We start from the raw sequence: 20,210 nt of genomic DNA, 5'->3' as shown, positions 1-20,210 counted from the left end.
TGATCCTTTTTTTCCCCTCCTCAGCCCCACTCCCTGGCCTTCTCCTCATAACCTTTGATGTTGTGTCCAATCAAGAACCTGCCAATCTCTGCCTTAAATACACCCAATGACCTGGCCTCCACAGCTGCCTGAGGTAACAAATTCCTCAAGTTCACCACAGTCTGACTAAAGAAATTTCTCCGCAACTCTATTTTATATGGACGCCCTTCTATCCTGTGGCTGTGCCCTCTTGTCCTAGACTACCCCACCATGGGAAACATCCTTTCCACATCTATTCTATCTAGGCTGTTCAACATTTGAAAGGTTTCAATGAGATCCCCCATCATCCTTCTAAATTCTAGCGCATACAGACCCAGAGCCATCAAACGTTCCTCGTATGATAACTCTTACATTCCTTAAATCATCCTTGTGAACCACCTCTGGACTTTCTCCAATGCCAGCACATCTTTTCTTAGATGAGGAGCCCAAAACTGCTCACACTACTCAAGGTGAGACCTCACTAGTACCTTACAAAGCCTCAGCATCACAACCCTGTTCTTGTATTCAAGACCTCTTGAAATGAATGTTAACATTGCATTTGCCTCCCTCACCACTGACTCAACCTCCAAGTTAACCTTTAGGGTGATCTGCACAAGGACTCCCAAGTACCTTTGCATCTCAGAACTTTGGATTTTCTTTCCCCTTAGAAAATCTTCTGCACATTTATTTCTACTACCAAGGTGCATGGCCATGTATTTTCCAGCATTGTATTTTATTTGCCACTTTCTTGCCCATTCTTCTAATCTGTCTAAGCCCTTCTGCAGCCAGCCGGTTTCCTCAATACTACCTTCCTCTCCACCAATCTTTGTATCATCTGCAAACTTGGCAACAAAGCCATCTATTCCATCATCTAAATCATTGATAAACAGTATAAAAAGAAGCCGTCCAACACTGACCCCTGCGAAACACCACTGGTCGTTGGCAGCCAACCAGACAAGTATCCTTTTACTCCCACTCATTGCCTCCCACCAATCAGCCAGTGTTTTAACAACGTTAGTAACTTTCCTGCAATACCATGGGCTCTTAACTTGGTAAGCAGCCTCATGTGTGGCACCTTGTCAAATACCTTCTGAAAGTCCAAATATAAAACATCCACTACATCTCCTTTATCCATCCTACTTATAATCTCCTCAAAGAATTCCAACAGGTTTGTCAAGCAAGATTTACCCTTAAGGAAACCATGCTGACTTTGTCCTATCTTATCCTGTGTCATCAAGTACTCCATAGCCTCATCCTTAACAATTGACTCCAATATCTTCCCAACCACTGAGGTCAGGCTAACTGGTCTATAATTTCCTTTCTGCTACCTTCCCCCTTTCTTAAAGAGTGGAGTGACGTTTGCATGATAAAAATGATGAGAGCATGATGAAAAGCCATTTGGGCCATTGAGTTCATACTATCCGCCTGTAAGAGCAATTCATCTTGAACCATTTCCTTGTTCTATTCCCATCAACCAAGTTCTTTTTTTTCCCTTTCGGATGCTATAAGCTCCCTTCTGAACACAATTGGGCCTGCCTTGACAACAACCAGCATTAAGTTCTAGACTGCATGGAAGAGTTCTCTTCATCTTACTTTTGATTATTTTGCCATTTGGGACCTTGAATCTATGACCTCAATTCTTAACTGTTTTGCCAGTGGGAGTAGTTTCTCTCAGGACACTCTTGATAAAATTCATGATCTTAAATACCTTCACATCCCGTTGAAACCTTTACCAAAACATTCGATTAAATATAAAGAGGCAATTAATTATTTCAGGTTTCTCAATATGCAGAATAAAATAACATTCTCTCAACAGTCATTCAGGAAAATTCATTAATAACTGGTCTTGTTGACAACAGTACAGCCTATTCTTTGTTTCCCACAGGTCCGATGTCTCCTCAATATTTGGGGTGTGATGCTGTTCATGCGAATTACCTGGATAGTCGGACAAGCTGGCATAGGTGATGCGTCCTGGGGCTGCGGGGGTTCTGGACTGGCCTGTGTGTGGATCATCTGAATGAGGACTGCATCATGCGGTGGGATGTTAGTGACAGGGACTTAAAGTGATCCGCAGGGTGTTGCTATTAGGAGGTATCGTGGCTGACCTGCTGTGGAAGACAGTGGGCTTGTGATGTCTGATGCATGAAAAGAGAGGTATTGAAACTGGGCTTGGTGGAAAGTGGGGGAGTCCACACAAAACAAGCAGACACGCCGTGAACCGCACACGTTTGCAGTGCTGTGCGATCATCATCACAAGTGAGCCTACTCCTCTCCATTCATGAAAGAACAGTGGTCAAGGGTGGGGATTCTGGGCTGATTTTGTTCCTCTCCTGTCAGAAAACTCATCTACCACATGGACTAAGATCTTCTGTTTCAGGCTATGCACATACCTTCCTCTTGGTTAAATCCTCCCCCAGTACACGTGGTCCCTAACCCACATGTTTAACTTCTTTCCACAACCTATGAACAGTTTGATTAATGAAAGAATGGGATTAGAATAGAGAATAGGAGGACTGTTCTATTGAGTGGAAGCTTTCCTGGTTATGATTCCCATTTGAGCATGCTGAATTATTACACACATTTACCCTGTACATGCATTTGTGTATGAAGGTGTGTCTGTGTACTGGTTGCGTTTGCCTGTGTGGGCAGACAAATTCTCATCAGTAAATAAAGCTTATTGATCATCAACCAGATTGTCAGTTGTTAAACAGCTTTGGTGCTATTTTTTACCAATCTGATCAGAAATTCTAAGTTAAGATACTGAGGAGAATGTCTTTACTGATCTGACCATGCAGCAAATAGATTAATGAAGATTAAGAACAGTGTGCCTGATAGTGGGATGGCGATGTTTTTGAGGATAAGATGTAAGTTTTCTTTTGTAGCTGTGTGTGTGTGAATCTTGCGTCAAAGCTGGATGGAAAACATGACCTGGATTCTCACAATTTTGGAGGAGGATTTGTTTGCCCGTGGTGTTTCCACAATTAGCTTGCTGAGAAGTGGGCTGCTGAACGGCTGAGCACACACTCTAGAGTCTGCAGTAGAGGAAAGGGTGTGCGGTGGGGAGAGAAAATGCAAAGAGGGGATTAAAGAAGAGCGAGCATTTTAAGTTCCTGGGTGTCAAAGTCTCTGAGAACCTAACCTGGTCCCAACATATCGATGCAGTTATAAAGAAGGTAAGACAGCAACTATACTTCATTAGGATTTTAAAGGGATTTGGTATACAACAAAAACACTCAGAACTTCTAAAGATGTACTGTGGAGAGCATTCTGATAGGCGGCATCACTGTCTGGTATGGTGGGGCTACTGTACAGGACTGAAAGAAGCTGCAAAGGGTTGTAAATTTAGTCAGCTCCATCTTGGGTACAAGCTTACAAAGTATCTAGGACATCTTCAGGGAGCGGTGTCTCAGAAAGGCAGTGTCCATTATTAAGGATCTCCAGCACCCAGGGCATGCCCTTTTCTCACTGTTACCGCCAGGTAGGAGGTACAGAAGCCTGAAGGCACACACTCAGTGATTCAGGAACAGCTTATTCCTCTCTGCCATTCGGTTCCTAAATGGACATTGAACCCATGAACACTACCACACCTTCTTAATATATATTATTTCTGCTTTTTGCATGATTTTTAATCTATTCAATGTACGTATACTGTAATTGATACACTTATTTATTTATTTTCTTCTTCTATATTACGTATTGCTGCTGCTAAGTTAACAAGTTTCATGACACATGCCAGTGTCATGAAACCTGATTCTGACAACATACTGTCCCCATGTATTCTGGAAACAAGGTTGTATTGAAATTCAGACATGTTTAGTCCTATAGCCCCACAGCTTCAGGATGGCCCTCACCACATGGGACATGACAGTGGTTGGTTCCTAGTTTAACGTGTGTGCTTCTGTGCATTTCCCCAGGCCTGACCACACTAATTATCCTCATGGCCACTGTGGTGACCTTTGTTACTGCGTTATCCACATCTGCCATAGCAACCAATGGGTTTGTGCGAGGAGGTAAGCAAAATACAATTTAATGAGAATAATGTTTTTGAATTCTTTTTGTGTCAGAACTGTCGTGCATAATACTTTTCTGCTCTGTATACACCCATCATGATTTTAAACATCTTTATCAGAACTTCTGATAACCCCCTCTGTTCCATAGTGAACAGCCCTACTCTATTCAAACTATCCACTTAGCAAAAGCTCAACATCCCTGGAATCATTTTATTAAACTTCCCTTTATTACATCCCTAAAATATGACACTTTGATCTGGACATAATGACCCAATAGTGACAAAATCAGTGATTAACACTCAGTGGCCACTTTATTATGTACACTGAGTGTATGGTCCTGGTCTTCTGCTGCTGTACTTCAAGGTTTGTTGTGCTGTAACACATGATTAGTTGAATTACTGTCGTCTTCCTGACAGCTTGAACCATTGACCTCTGACCTCTCTCATTAACAAGGCATTTTCGCTCACAGAACTGCCACCCACTTGATTTTTTTTAATCACACCATTCTTTGTAAACTCTCGAGACTGCTGTGCTTAAAATTCCCAGGAGAGAAGCAGTTCCTGAGATACTCAAATCACACCATCTGACACCAACAATTGTTCCATGGTCAGGCCATTTAAATTATATTTCATTGCCATTCTGATGTTTAGTCTGAACAGCAACTGAATCACTTGACCATGTCTGCATACTTTTATGCATTGAGTTACTGCCACATGATTGACTGATTAAACATCTAAGAGATAAGTGCTGGAAATGGGATTAAATGCCATTATGATAAAATCACTGGAGTGCATCTACTTCCTCAGGAGTTTGCAAAGATTTGGCATGACATCTAAAACTTAGAAAACTTCTATTGAAGTGCGGTGGAGAGTACATTGACTGGTTGCATCATATCCTGGAATAGAAACTTTAATGCCCTTGAAAGGAAAATCATACAAAAACTTGTGGATATGGCCCAGTCCATCACATGTGAAACCCTCCCCACCATTAAACACATCTACATGAAGTGTTATCATAGGAAAGTTGTGTCCATTATCAAGAAACCTCACAACCCAGGCCATGCTCTCTTCTTGCTGCTGCCATCAGGGAGAAGGTACAGGAGCCTCAGGACCCACACCACCAGGTTCAGGAACCCTTCAAACATCAGGCTCTTGAACCAAAGGGAATAACTTTACTCACCCCATCCCTGAATAGTTCCCACAATCTATAGACTCACTTTGAAGGACTCTTCATCTTACGTTCTCAATATTTATTGTTCATTTATTTATTTATTCATTTTTGTATTTGCATAGTTTGTTCCCTTTGTACATTGGTTGTTTGTCCATCCTGTTGGATGTGGTCTTTTATTGATTCTATTGTGTTCTTGTATTTATTGTATTTGCCCGCAAGAAAATGAATCTCAGGGTTGTATATGGTGACATATATGTACTTTGATAATATGTTTACTTTGAACTTTTGAACTTTGTTTAGATATTTGCATTAATGTGCATGTGTACAGGTTTAGCTAATAAAGTGGCCACTGAAGGTATGAAGATTTGTTGTGACTTATTCCTCTTGTATACAATGATCCCATTATAAAATAATTTAGCCACTTTCTTAACCTCTTATACAACTTTCAATGAACTCCGCACTTATCCATGTAGCTCTCTCTACTTTTATACCCCACCTAGTTTAAAATGCCTCTTCTCGGTTTTTCCTATCCTAATGTGCCATAGAATCAATCATTCAGCGTAGAAACAGGCCATCTGGCCCATCATGTCTACAGTGAGCAGTGGGCACCCATCTCTATAAATCCCATATTCCAGCACTTGTCCCATCGCCTTCCAAACTTTGGCTAGACACTTCTTAAATGCTGTCGGTGAATCTGCCTCTAGCACACTCTCCGGCATTGTATTCCAGGTATTTGCAAGTCTCTGGGTGAAAAAGATTCCTTATCAAAGGTATTTTATCTGCCTCTGATGTGGGGAGAAGTTTCCTCCAGTCTACCCATTTGCACTCTTTGCATGCCTCAATCAGGACTCCTTGCAACTTCTGGTGCTGCAGGGAGTACAGTCCTGGCCGCTACAGTCACTCAGAACTGAAACACTCCATCCAGGCAGCACCCCAGTCCATCTTTTCTGCATCCTGTCCAGCACGACCACATCATTCCTATAGTGTAGTGACCAACTGACATCTGACCAATGTTTTATGAAATTGAAGCATAACCTCCCTGCTCATGTTTTCAATGCCCTACCTAATGAAGGGTGGTCTCTCATATGTCCTGCTAGCCAGATTATTGATGTATTTGACCTGTTCATCAAAGGTACCTCTGTTCCTCAAGAATACCTTGAACCCTACTTTTTGTTGTTTATGTCCTATTCTCAGTGAGTGAGTGAGGGTCTCCATCGGTCAGGGTTGACCATGGGTATTGCATCCTAGCTGTCTAGATACGCAGGCCTGGGCAGTACGTTATGGAGAGCAAGCTACTGTCCATGCAGCAAGCTCCCCCTCTCCACGCACCTGATAAACCCAAAGGAACGGCAGAGGCCGATACAGTTTGGCACCAGCTGCATCACAGGAGTTGCCAGTCAGCGTTGATCTCAATGTAGGACTGCCTTAGTGACTCCAGCTCCAGATTTTTCCCTCTGAGTTTACTCCCAACGCCTTCCTCATGAGTGGGTATAGCTGCAAGGCAGCGGAGATTTTCTTCTCCTAGATGAGCTGCCAACCATGGCTGAAGAGTCCCATCCACCTAAAGCAGCTGGTGTTAAGATGCCAGTAACCAGCCTTTGCCCTTTCTCTTGTCTGTAGAAACGGTTCCGCCAAGGTTAGTTGCTAAGCCACACGTGAAGGCCAGGAGCTGGACTTGGTTATCATAGGGTATTTGAGTCACATACCATTGGGAGCATTTAATAGATAGTGGGGACTTGTCCCTGTTACCACCCTGGGATATAACAACCTTAAGGAACTGTGAATTCTCAGTAGTATTCACAAAAATCCATCACCTCACATTTATAGGATTAAACCATCTCTCCTCTTTATTTCACCACCTCTGATGGCCCTGAATGATCCGATAGTCCAAGTCTCCCCTCCACACTTAGCACGATGCTTTTACAGCTTGGGGTGTCAGAGTTCAGAGTTCAATTCCCGTAAAGTGTTTGTATGTTCTCCCCATGACTGTGTGGGCTTCCTCTGGGCGCTCTGGTTTCCTCCCACAGTCCAAAGATGTACTGGTTAGTAGGTTAATTGTCGTGTGATTAGGCTAGGGTTTAATAGCTGGGTTGCTGCACTGAGCAGCTGGTTGGGCCGGAAGGGCCTGTTTCTCACTGTATTTCTAAATAAATAGAGAATCAATCCCATCAATTTATGTATCATCTGTGAACTTACTGACCATTCCTCATATAGCCACACCCAAATCATTCACATCTATTACAAAGAACAAGGTTCCCACCACCAATCCTTGTCGAACAAAACTAACCACAGGCACCAAACCACAAAAACAAATCCCTATCTTCACCCTCTGTCAAGCCAATTCTGGACCCAGTTTATAAACTTTCTCTGAGTCTTATCCTTTTGGACCAGTCTCCCCCATGGAATCTTGTCTAAGACCTTACTGAAGTCTTTGTAGACCACACCTATTGCTTGGACCTCATCAATAGACCTTGCTACATCTTCAGAAAGGATCTGGTGTTGTTAAATCATCTAATGATCGTTGATTAGGCCTTGCCTATCCACGTAGTCCTTATTATTGTCACTCAGAATATTTTCCAAAGTTAGGCTCACAGGTTTGTAATTACCAGACTTTTCCCTTCTGCTCCTTTTAACCACATAGCACTTCACCTGCCCCCTATGTCCCAGTTCCACAAGCCTCTGTGAAATGTATCGCCATTCTCCCCACACTTAACCATGCCTCCAAGTTTTGTGCCATCTGTAGATATGGCTTATACATCCAAGACAAAGTCATAGTAAGCAAAGTAATGGTTGTGGACTGATCCTAGGAAGATTTTGCTCTTTACCTCTTATTTGTCTGCTCTCTACCACTTCAAATACTCATGTCTAACTATGGTCTATCTATTTTATTGTGAGTTCTAAGTGATTTTGTATTTGGTATCTGAAATCTCTGCCAGATTAGTTCCATGTACTTCGTGTGTTTTCACCCTGTCTCACTTGTCCTGTAGGCGGTGCTTACTACTTGATCTCCCGCAGTTTAGGACCAGAGTTTGGTGGCTCCATTGGCCTCATCTTTGCATTTGCCAATGCAGTGGCAGTGGCGATGTACGTGGTGGGCTTTGCTGAAGCTCTTGAAGATCTGCTGTCAGTGAGTTTCAGCTTGCCATCTCCGTTTCTCCAATAGGAATGAACAACTACTGATCTCTTCAGTCGCTTTTATACATCGTGTTAAGGAAGCTTTACAGAATGGTGGGAGGGTACTGTAGTCTGCCTGGTCACTTGAAGTGGGAATGAAAGCATAAGCCAAAGACTACCTGCTCCTAGCCCCTTTCCAAGTTGTGTGTGAGTGCAGCTCAAGGCACATCAACTGTTGGAATGAAACCATCGTTGGCAGAAAGACCTGCTCGTACACACTTGGGTAGATTTGCAATTGGTTATTTGTGGAACCTAGATATTAATTAGTTTAAGACCATAAGACATAGGAGTAGAATTAGACCATTTGGCCCATCAAGTCTGATCCACCATTGGCTGATCCTTTTTTCCCTTCCTCAACCCCACTCCCCAGCCTTCTCCCCATAACCTTTGATGCCATGTCCAATCAAGAACCTATCAAGCTCTGCCTTAAATACACCCAACTGCCTGGCCTCCACAGCTGCCTGTGGTAACAATTTCCACAAATTTACTACCCTTTGGCTAAAGAAATTTCTCCACATCTCTATTTTAAATGGATACCCTTCTATTCTGAGGCTGTGCCCTCTTGACCTAGACTTCTCCCACCATGGGAAACATCCTTTCCACATCTACTCTGTCTAGGCCTTTCAACATTTGAAAGGTTTCAATGAGATCCCCCCTCATCCTTCCAAATTCCAGTGAGTACAGACCCAGAGCCTTCAGAAGTTCCTGTTTTGATTTCTACAGGTAGCAGTGGCTGCCTTTGTGCTGAGGGTTGGTAAAGCTCCCAGTACTGGGCTCTGTTAAAGGGCAAAGGGATTGGTGCTGAATTCCCATTGGCATTTCCTGTTTGCCAATATGATGGAAGTTCAGAGGAATGTTGGGGACGGGGGTGTAGAGAGTTGGCAACAAGCACAATAATTTAAGAAATATGAAAGGTTTGGTGAAGAAAAATTACTTTTATTGACATAAAGATTGATAACTAAATGATAAAGACTCAGATAATTGCTAAGTATTCTAATTTGATAGGGGAGAATTATTTTTATGCACCTATGCACAGATTGAAGGAACAGAGTGAGTAGGTTAGTTAATTACTTTGAAAAAGAATTATCTGTATATTTGTAAGGGTTAGATATGTAGGGTTATGAGGACAGAGCAGAGGAGATGGGACAGCCCTTTTAGGACCAGTGGACGGAATGGTCTCCCTGAATGTGGTTGATTCTATGATGTAATGTGTTCCTTCTGATTTGATCACTTCTGAAAGGAGCACGGAATAATCATGGTCGATAAAATTAACAATGTTCGCATTATCGGCACCATTACCGTGACCCTTCTCCTGGGGATTTCGGCAGCTGGAATGGAATGGGAGGCAAAGGTAAGTTTTTCAAAGGCAGCACTGCTTAATGTTAATGATCTGCTTCCTTTCCTGCTTCAGGCAGCCTCGCTGTCCTCATTCTTCAACACCCGGAGGGAGCTTGTTTATCTTTAAACACCTCAAACTTTTCTCTATTATATGTCCTATTATTTTTGATCAGTTCCACAAAGTTAAAGCAGCATATTCAGGCTTTTAAGCCAAATTATAATTTTAAATATTATCAGATAATTCATTAGGAAACGGCTGGCAAGTTTTTGACCTGGACAGGAGCTTATGATAGGATCCACTGCCAGAGTTTAGAGTCTCTGTTAGAAGGCATTTGATATTCCAGTAATGTGGATGTAATCATTTATTCAATGGAGTATCTGCTATCAATAGATGGTTATTGATATTCTCCTCACCAGTTCCTATCCTTTGGGTCAATGTTGAGCTCTTTGTTGGGGACACAGTCCTATCCAAACCCTTCCATAAGACCTCACTACTAAATATTGGTGGGTTAGTGGTGTGGACGCTGCTTTCAGGAGCTTCTTTATTAACGTCAAGGTTGCATTGGGTTGAGGGTTTTGTGTCTGTAGAGGTTTTTACACAAACACATGCCTTTATTTGGTCTGTTGGAGGTCACCACAGATCTAAGAGATGCAATGGACCACATTCATGTTTCAGCAGCTGCTAAGCAGTGTCGCTGATGCCCCCTCTAACCTCTTTGTGCCCTTTGCTGATTTGCTGCTGTATTCTCGTCCATCTGCAATCTCCTTATTCTCAGTAAACTGTGGAGTGTCCTTTCTTTTAGTCTTTTCTCTTCAGTTACCCTGTGATTATTGAAGAGTTGAATCCAAGCCTCAGACTGCTGTTTAAAGCCATGAAAATGTATGTAATCTGTTGCTTGCCTTCTGAATTTAGACCCAAGTTGTTCTTCTTGCAATCTTACTTGTTGCTATTGGCAACTTCGTTATTGGTACTTTCCTGCCAAGTGACCAGGAGAAAAACTCAAAAGGATTCTTCAATTACCGAGGTTGGTATATGTTGTAATTATCTCTATTTGTTAGATATGTGACTGTAGGTAAGGTGGAAGCGAGTTCACACTTTGGAACTTGATTGTATTTTGATGCTATGTACAAATACTCTTCCCTAAAACAAGCTCTGGGAATTGTATAGCCATTAAAATGCAGTAATCCAAATTGTTCCTGTATTACATTCACATATCTGGAGCTGGTGTAAAAACACAACATGTAAAGATATCCATTCAATATGCAGGACAGTCCTAAAATATTTTGGGAGTAAATTAAGGGCAAACTTATGTTCTGAGATCTTTCAGTAGGGTAGAACTAGAATACTTTGCAATTCACAGTTAGGACAGCTAACTCTAGTTGGATTTATTCCTGGAGGTTTCATTTATGAATGAATGTCCTGGCTTGCAATCTTCCCTCTGATGTCCATTGTTACAATGCTGTGCTTTCATACACCAGCTGGAAGACGATTAGGTTCTTTCATTGCCCAGTCAGATGATTATGCACTGTTGAACATCTTTATATAATCTTTTCTTTATAACCAATTAGTAAACTACTTCATTAGAAAAGGTCGCTAATTGCTCCTCAATCCTTTCCCCCGAATTACTCTTGGGAGATTAAACTCAAAGCTACGGAAATACCAAGAAAATATAAGGTCCACACAAAATACAATCAACCTAACAAAAGCACTGTAGATTTTACAAATACACTAAAACAGAAGCTTGGTGCATACAAACCCAGACCAAATAAATACATGAAATGTGCATGAGAACAGAATTATCGGTTCAGGAACAATGAAAAAGGTTTATACAGGACATTGAAACTAAGTTTGACACACTAAAATATTATCAACCCTAGCACAGAATTAGCAGCAAACACAGGGATAATGAACTTCTGGTTTAATATCTGGTTAAACAGGGCAACACACAATCAGGAAGCAAGCTGGATTAGGGAGGCAAATGAATGCACTCTCACAATTGAAGTTTTGCAAACACCTGAAGTTACAATGGATATGATCAAAGCAGTTATAAAAAAAACCCCACAAGTGGAAAAATACTGGCAGTGATAATATTCCAGAGCAACTCTCCTTTGGTTTTGTCTAGCTTTAAACCCACTCTCTACTGAATGGATTGAAAATAGGGCATCAAATCAGAAACAACCAAATGAATTATTCCTTGGCACACCTTCTATACATGGACAATTTGAAATTATATGCTCCTTCATCAGTAAAGCTAATGCAATTAATTCAAATAGTAGAACTATTTTCTAAAGCTATAAGCATGAACTAGATAAGTGCAGAACATTAAACATAAGGAAAGGTGCAGTAGAGCCAGTAGAACATAAACCAGAGCAGCAGGACACAATACAACCGATGGACGAATATGCAACATGTAACTATCTGAGATATCAACAAGGAAAGAAAATAGATGATGGTGTGATAAAGCAAAAACTTTCAACAGAATTTACTTCAAGGTTTAAGAATATCTGCCAAACAGAGCTCAATTATAAAAATATAACAAAGGCAATAAACACTTTCACTATACCCATATAAATGTGTTATTTTGACATAATATCTTGGTCTAAAACCAATTTGAAAAACTTAAAAAGAAAAATAAGTACTGAGATGAAAAATTTTGTGACAACATTATGTACACTTGAATGCTCTCAGATTAACACTACTTAGATAGGCAGTCATCGGTCCCAGAGGATCATGGGTTTGTGCCTCAGGTAGACTGTGTCCTCTCCAGGGCACAAGCCTGGGCAGGAAGACTTGAAGAACCGGCTGTTGCCCATGAAGCAGGATCCCCCTCCCAACATCACCAATGTAGTCCAAGGGAAGGGCAAGTGCCAATACAGCTTGGCACTCGTGTCGTCGTAGAGGTTGCCTGAGTGAAGTTGTAAACAACATCAAACTGCCTTGGGGACACTGGCTCTGGATTTCTTCCTTTGGGGTTTACTCCTGAAGCCTTTCCCATGGGTGGGTATGGCCACAGGGCAGCGGAGGTTTAAAATCAGAGTTTTCCTTCTCCAAGGCAGCCGAGCCCCACCTGCCCAAAACAACTGGTTTTGAGGTACCAGTTGCCCGCCTTTGCCTCTTCTCTTGTAAGTAGAAATAGTTCTGTAGCTAAGCCACACATGAAGGCCAAGAGCTGGTCTTGGTTGTCAGAGGCTGTTAGAGACACATGCCATTTGGAGCACTTTATAGGTAGTGGGAGCTTATCCCCACAACCACCCCCGGCTACGACAACCTTAGGAACCAAACTACCTAGGACAGAGGGAGGAAGAGGAATAACAGATGTAAAAACAATTGCACAACAGTCAGGTAAAACTTATAAAGATATATTTTCATCAAGGAAAATAGGACTCTGTACTCCATGCAAGCATGTGCAATTCTGATAAGGGGTACACACTACTAAACTTGAAAAATGAAGAAATTATCACTACAGAAGGAAAAGTTAACCAATGGAAGAGCATGACTCTCCATAGAAGACATCCCCACCATCTGAGCAGACTAGATGTTAACAAGGAAGCATCGAACTCCTGGCTCAGAGTTGGAGGACCCTTCCCAGAAACAGAGGGGTTCCTTGTGGCAATACAACACAAAAAGTTATCAAAAGTACATAGTAAAAGACCAACAAATTCAAGACGATAAATGCAGAAAATGCCACGAGTAACCAGAAACAATCCAACACATTACAGGGTCCTGTAGCAGTTTAACTCAATCTGATTACTTACACTGGCGCAATCAGTTGGCAAACATCATTCACCAAAATCTTGCTTTAAAATACAAGCTCATACAAGATACCATAACTTACTATAAATGCAGCCTAACTCAGTTTTAGAGTCAGAGTTCTTTAGATTATATTACGACTGATTGATTATTACTGATAGGACAATCCATAATAACTGTGCAGATATAACAGGATAAACAGGGCAAAACATTTTATCTAACAGAAATAACCATTCCAAACACATAATATACAGAAATCGATAGGTGAAAAACACCAGAAATATGCTGAATTAAAAGAGGAAATTGAAAGACTGTGCTGTCACGGGACGGCAACCAGCCAGGTTGCTCTCTGTTTTTGCAGGTTTTCTGAGCAACCTTGCAAAAATAATTTCCTTCGGGATAAATAAAGTTTTGTCTTATCTTATGAACAGTGTATACATCATCCTGATAGTAATATCTACAACTGGTACCATCCCAAAGTCACTACAAAATAGCATTAAACAGTTAGGCCTACACAGCAATATTTTTGTAACTCTGCAGAAAGCCACAATACTAAACACTAGAATGGTCCGAAAGTTCCTAGCAACTGACAAGTGAGCACGCTTGTCTATGTCTGTACCTCAGGACTTACCAGCTTGAGATGAGAAAAAAAAATAAAAGTAATACATAAATAAATCATTTAATATTGACATCATGAGTCGTGGAGTCCTTGAAAGGTGGTCAGTCCGTAGGTTGTGTGCAAAGTTGTGGTGAGTGAAATTTGTCCACGCTGGTTCAGGAATCTGATGGTCGTAGGGTAATAATTGTTCCTGAACCTGGTGGTATAGGATCTAAGTCTCCTGTGTCTCCTACCCAGAGGAGGCAGTGAGAAGAAAGCATGGCCTGGATGGTGGGGTTCCTTGTGATCTGGTTGCATCACAGACTGGTATGGAAACACCAATGTCCTAAAATGGACAAGCCTACAAAAAGTAGTGGATATGGCTCAGTCCATAATGGGTAAAGCCCTCCCCACTATTGAGCACATCTACATGGAGTGCTGTTGTAGGGAGGCAGCATCCATCCTCAAGGACCCCCCCACCCCACCCCACCACCTTGGCCGTGCTCTCTTCTCACCGCTGCTATCAGGAAGAAGGGCCTTAACCTATGGACACACTTTCAAAGGCTCTACAACTCATCTTCTTAGTATTTATTTCTTATTTTTATTATAATTGTATTTTTCCTGTTTTGTATTTGTGCAGTTTGTTGTCTTTTATGCACTGTTTGTCCATGCTGTGGGGGACACAGTCTGTCACTGATTACATCATGCTTTTTGGATTTATTGTGAATGCCCACAAGAAAATGAATCTCAGGGCTGTGTATGGTGACATACACTGTACGTACTTTAGTAATAAATTTAGTTTGAACTTTGATGACGATTGCTGCTTTCTCATTGCAATGCTCTTTGTAGATGTGCTCAGTGGCAGGGAGAGCTTTTCCTGTGATGAACTGGGCTGCATCCGCCAGTTTTTGTAGGATTTTCCAGACTTGGGAATTGGTGTTTCCATACCAGACCATGATGCAACCAGTCAGGGTACCCTCCACTGTGCAACTATAGAAGTTTGTCAAAGTTTTAGAAGGGCATGCCGAACCTGTACAAACTTCTAAGAAAGCAAAGGAGCTGCTGAGCTTTTTTTGAAACGGCCTTGCATGCTGGTCCCAGGACAGATCCTCTGATATATTAACGCCAAGGAATTTAAAGTCACTAACTCTCTCCACCTCTGATCCCCTAATGAGTCCGCCAATGTGTAGCCTAGTTTCAGGTCCTTCTTGGGGTGCAGTGACCATTACCATCTATCTTCAGTCCTAGTTTTGAAAAAAAAATTACAATTTCAAAAAGACTTCATATTGAATGGGTGTGACACCATGTCAGACCCTGAATCCAAAGTCTAAGAAAGCCCCCGTTTCCTCCTCTGTATTTGCTGAGTTGGCAGATCACTACAATTAGTTTTGATGTTACTGAACTAGAGAGGAAGATCGGTCTGTGATGACATATCATCTCCAGAATAAACTGACGATAGATCGGATTAGTTTATTGTCAAATATACCAGAGTGTAGCAAAATTCATTCCTTGCATCAAGATCACAGTACACTGCACATGGTAATAATAAATACAATAAATATATAACAATAAATACAAAGATTGTAGTACAATTTGAGTATTGCAAAAAGGCCAAAGGGACCATGGAATAACCAAGAGAACTAAGGTGCATCATCACTGGGAAGGAGCTAGGAAAGAGCTGATTGATTAGACTAGCTACAAATAAGCTACTGCCCAGAGTCATAAAGGGAGGGGAAAAAGCAACTAGGTTATTACAATATTCAATCACTCTTGGACTAGTGTTTGTTGCTTGTTCATTTCACTTCTGCGTCACTAAAACTTCTCCATTGTTTTTATATAGCTGAGATTTTTCTGGAGAACTTACGACCCAGTTTCCAGGCTGAGGAGAATTTCTTCTCCATTTTTTCCATCTTCTTCCCCGCAGCGACTGGTATCCTCGCAGGAGTCAACATTTCTGGAGATTTACAAGTAGGCATTTAATGAATGGAATGAGCTGACATAATTGGGATTTGTAAATGCAGGGAACTGTGAGATGAAACTCCCGCTCAATGCACTGGCACATCAACAGAGCCAACAGCCAGGAAGCTAGGAGAACAATTGAAATGGCTCTGGGGTCAGGAACCCTTCCAGCCTACACAGAAATGTTAAAGGTTTCCACGCTGTTGACTCTCCTCTCCTGTCTGACTGACTGGCAGGTGGTAGGGTTAATGGCCTGAGTCAAATCAGTCTTACCATTGTGGTAGGCGGGTTCCTCTTTGGGGGAAATTACTAATCCCTGAACTCTGGTTGGGATGTGTATCGAGAGGCTTCCTCCGCAGTTGTAGCTCTTTGTTGCCTGGGCACTGTATACAAGGGCAGAGAGATCCTACCAGAAATGGGGAAAACACTAGTTAGGCCACAGCAGGACTACTACCTACAGTTATGATCACCACGTTACAAGGAGGAGATGAAGGCATCAGGGAGGGTGTAGAGGAGATTTGCCAGGACTGGAGAATATTGATTGTGATGACACATTGGTTGGGATTTTAATCAATATGTATAAAATTATGAGAAGCTGAGGGTGAAACTGAAGGATTTATTTCCTTTACCAGCCAGCGAGATCTGTAAGTCAAGTCAAGTCAAGTCACTTTTTTTTGTCATTTCGACCATAACTGCTGGTATAGTACAAGTAAAACTGTTACATAGTCTGGTCGTGAGAGCCCGAATGCTTCAGTGCCTTTTCCCAGAAGGCAGGAGGGAGAAGTTATGGAAGAAGAGGCTAAGTGATGAAGAAAGTTTTTATTTCACTCAGAATAATGAGCAGACTCTCCCATCACTGTACTCACCACACTGGGTATTGGTGTGTAGAGTTCCTGTCTCTGTACTCACCACACTGGGTATTGGTGTGTAGAGTTCCTGTCTCTGTACTCACCACACTGGGTATTGGTGTGTAGAGTTCCTGTCTCTGTACACACCACACTGGGTATTGGTGTGTAGAGTTCCTGTCTCTGTACTCACCACACTGGGTATTGGTGTGTAGAGTTCCTGTCTCTGTACTCACCACACTGGGTATTGGTGTGTAGAGTTCCTGTCTCTGTACTCACCACACTGGGTATTGGTGTGTAGAGTTCCTGTCTCTGTACTCACCACACTGGGTATTGGTGTGTAGAGTTCCTGTCTCTGTACTCACCACACTGGGTATTGGTGTGTAGAGTTCCTGTCTCTGTACTCACCACACTGGGTATTGGTGTGTAGAGTTCCTGTCTCTGTACTCACCACACTGGGTATTGGTGTGTAGAGTTCCTGTCTCTGTACTCACCACACTGGGTATTGGTGTGTAGAGTTCCTGTCTCTGTACACACCACACTGGGTATTGGTGTGTAGAGTTCCTGTCTCTGTACTCACCACACTGGGTATTGGTGTGTAGAGTTCCTGTCTCTGTACTCACCACACTGGGTATTGGTGTGTAGAGTTCCTGTCTCTGTACTCACCACACTGGGTATTGGTGTGTAGAGTTCCTGTCTCTGTACACACCACACTGGGTATTGGTGTGTAGAGTTCCTGTCTCTGTACACACCACACTGGGTATTGGTGTGTAGAGTTCCTGTCTCTGTACACACCACACTGGGTATTGGTGTGTAGAGTTCCTGTCTCTGTACTCACCACACTGGGTATTGGTGTGTAGAGTTCCCGTCTCTGTACTCACCACACTGGGTATTGGTGTGTAGAGTTCCCGTCTCTGTACTCACCACACTGGGTATTGGTGTGTAGAGTTCCTGTCTCTGTACACACCACACTGGGTATTGGTGTGTAGAGTTCCTGTCTCTGTACTCACCACACTGGGTATTGGTGTGTAGAGTTCCCGTCTCTGTACTCACCACACTGGGTATTGGTGTGTAGAGTTCCTGTCTCTGTACACACCACACTGGGTATTGGTGTGTAGAGTTCCCGTCTCTGTACACACCACACTGGGTATTGGTGTGTAGAGTTCTTGTCTCTGTACACACCACACTGGGTATTGGTGTGTAGAGTTCCTGTCTCTGTACTCACCACACTGGGTATTGGTGTGTAGAGTTCCTGTCTCTGTACACACCACACTGGGTATTGGTGTGTAGAGTTCCTGTCTCTGTACTCACCACACTGGGTATTGGTGTGTAGAGTTCCTGTCTCTGTACTCACCACACTGGGTATTGGTGTGTAGAGTTCCTGTCTCTGTACACACCACACTGGGTATTTGTGTGTACAGTTTGCTCCCCCTATCTGAATTGAGGAGACTTTTATTACAATGTCGGTGTTGATCAGTGTTATGTTTTAAAAAGTTGCTGAAATGCAGTATGACTGAGAATAGCTGCCCCACGGGAACACTGCAGTTTCTTACAGGCTGGAGGGGAAGACAAGGCAGCTGGTGTCGAAATTGCCACGGCCAGTCATGGTGAACCTTCTGTCTGTCCTGATGCCAGGTGATACAGCTGCTGCAAAAGGATGTAATTTTACCACAGAATTCCAACAGGAATAAGTGCCTGATCAACTATAAGCAGTGCTCTGTACTGGCTTTCATCCCATTTTCTTTCCTTCTGCTCTTTGCTTCTAGGATCCACAAGATGCTATTCCGAAGGGGACGATCCTGGCAATTCTGATTACATCTTCTACGTACCTGGGAGTGGCCATTTCTGCAGGTGTGTTTTCCGTGCCCAACTCACCTACCCGTTTCTCCAACCCCTCTCGTAAGGACCTTCTGTGTGACTGTATCTTGCACCCCGTGTTTTACTGAGCATCACACACAATGCTGGAGGAACTCAGCAGGCCAGGCAACATCTGTGGAAAAGAGTAAACAGTCGACGTTTCAGGCCGAGACCCTTCATCAGGAGTGGGGGAGAAAAACAAGAGAAGTCAGTGCAAGAAGGTGTGGGGAGAGGAGGATGAGCATAAGGTGGTCGATGATTCTGGGAGAGGGGGAGAGGTGAAGAGCTGGGAAGTCGATTGGTGGAAAAGATAAAGGGCTGGAGAAGGGGGAATCTGTTAGGAGAGGGCAGAAGACCATGAGAGAAAGGAAGGAGGGAGGTGTTGGTGGCTGAGGGGATAAGGTGAGAGCAGGAAACAGGAATGGGGAATGGTGAAGGGGGAGGCATTACCAGAAGTTTGAGAAATCGATGTTCATGACATCAGGTTGGAGGCTACCCAGATGGAATATAAGGTGTTACTCCTCCAACCTGAGTGTGGCTTCATCATGGCGGTAGAGGAGGCCATGGACTGACATGATGGAATGGGAAAGGGAATTAAAATGGGTGGCCACCGGGAGATCCCGCATTTTATGGCAGACGGAATGTAGGTGCTTGGTGAAGCAGTCTCCCAATCTATGTTGGGTATCACTGACATACAGGAGGTCACACTGGCATCACCAGATACAGACCCTACCACTTACACTAGTCAACAGACCCACAGATGAAATGTCCCTTCACCTGGAAGGACTGTCTGGGGCCCTGAATGGCAGTGAAAAAGAGGAGGGGTAGGGGCAGGTGTGGCACTTGTTCCATTTGCAAGGATAAGTACCAGGAGGGAGATTACTGGGGAGGGATGAATAGACAAAGGAGTCGGCGTAGGGAGTGATCACTGCAGAAAGCAGAAAAGTAATGCCCCCCCTTCACTATTCCCCCACTTCTCTTACCTTATCTCCTTTCCACCCCATCACCTCACTGTGCTGCTCATCCCTTTCCCTTTCTTCCATGGCCCTCTACCCTCTCTTATCAGATTTCCCCTTCACTTTATCACTTTATCACTTTATCAGCCCTTTATCACTTTCACCAATCGACTTCACAGTTCTTGACTTCACCCCTCCCTCTCTCCTGGTTTCAACTATCACCTCCCACCTTATGCTTCTTCCTCCTCTCCCCCCACCTTCTATAACTTCTCATCTTTTTCTCCCCAGTCCTGATGAAGGGTCTCGGGCCGAAACGTCGACCGTTTACTCTTTTCCATAGACCCTGCCTGGCCTGCGGACTTCCTCCAGCATCTTGTGTGCGTTGCTTTGGATTTCCAGCACACGCAGTTTTTCTCAGCTGTGTTCTTTACCTAATTGAGTAGAATCTCAGGTGACAGAATTCACAAGAACCTTTGGTGGTGTCAGACCTGATGAACAGAAGAACCTGGGGTTTGCAGTGACTGGAGGACAAAA

At 43.0% G+C, this 20,210-nt stretch overlaps 1 protein-coding gene across 4 annotated transcripts in view; it reads left to right on the top strand.

Annotated features, from left to right (window-relative positions):
* Window positions 1–20,210, top strand: part of LOC140739940 (solute carrier family 12 member 2-like) — a 76,458-nt gene that overhangs the window by 14,480 nt on the left and 41,768 nt on the right. For 3 of the 4 annotated variants that reach the window (XM_073068634.1, XM_073068633.1, XM_073068635.1), the window contains exons 3-9: window positions 1,904–1,979; window positions 3,933–4,028; window positions 8,186–8,325; window positions 9,613–9,723; window positions 10,624–10,735; window positions 15,900–16,027; window positions 18,630–18,714. In XM_073068634.1, the coding sequence (XP_072924735.1) occupies window positions 1,904–1,979; window positions 3,933–4,028; window positions 8,186–8,325; window positions 9,613–9,723; window positions 10,624–10,735; window positions 15,900–16,027; window positions 18,630–18,714 (748 nt within the window). Of the gene's footprint in view, window positions 1–1,903; window positions 1,980–3,066; window positions 3,192–3,932; window positions 4,029–8,185; window positions 8,326–9,612; window positions 9,724–10,623; window positions 10,736–15,899; window positions 16,028–18,629; window positions 18,715–20,210 lie in introns of those variants that run through there. The other variant, XM_073068636.1, reaches the window with a different exon arrangement.

This window comes from Hemitrygon akajei, chromosome 16 (genome assembly GCF_048418815.1).
Source record: "Hemitrygon akajei chromosome 16, sHemAka1.3, whole genome shotgun sequence".
Classification (NCBI taxonomy): domain Eukaryota; kingdom Metazoa; phylum Chordata; class Chondrichthyes; order Myliobatiformes; family Dasyatidae; genus Hemitrygon; species Hemitrygon akajei.
Note: the sequence above shows the minus strand (reverse complement) of the source record. Positions and strands in the feature narration are given on the sequence as shown.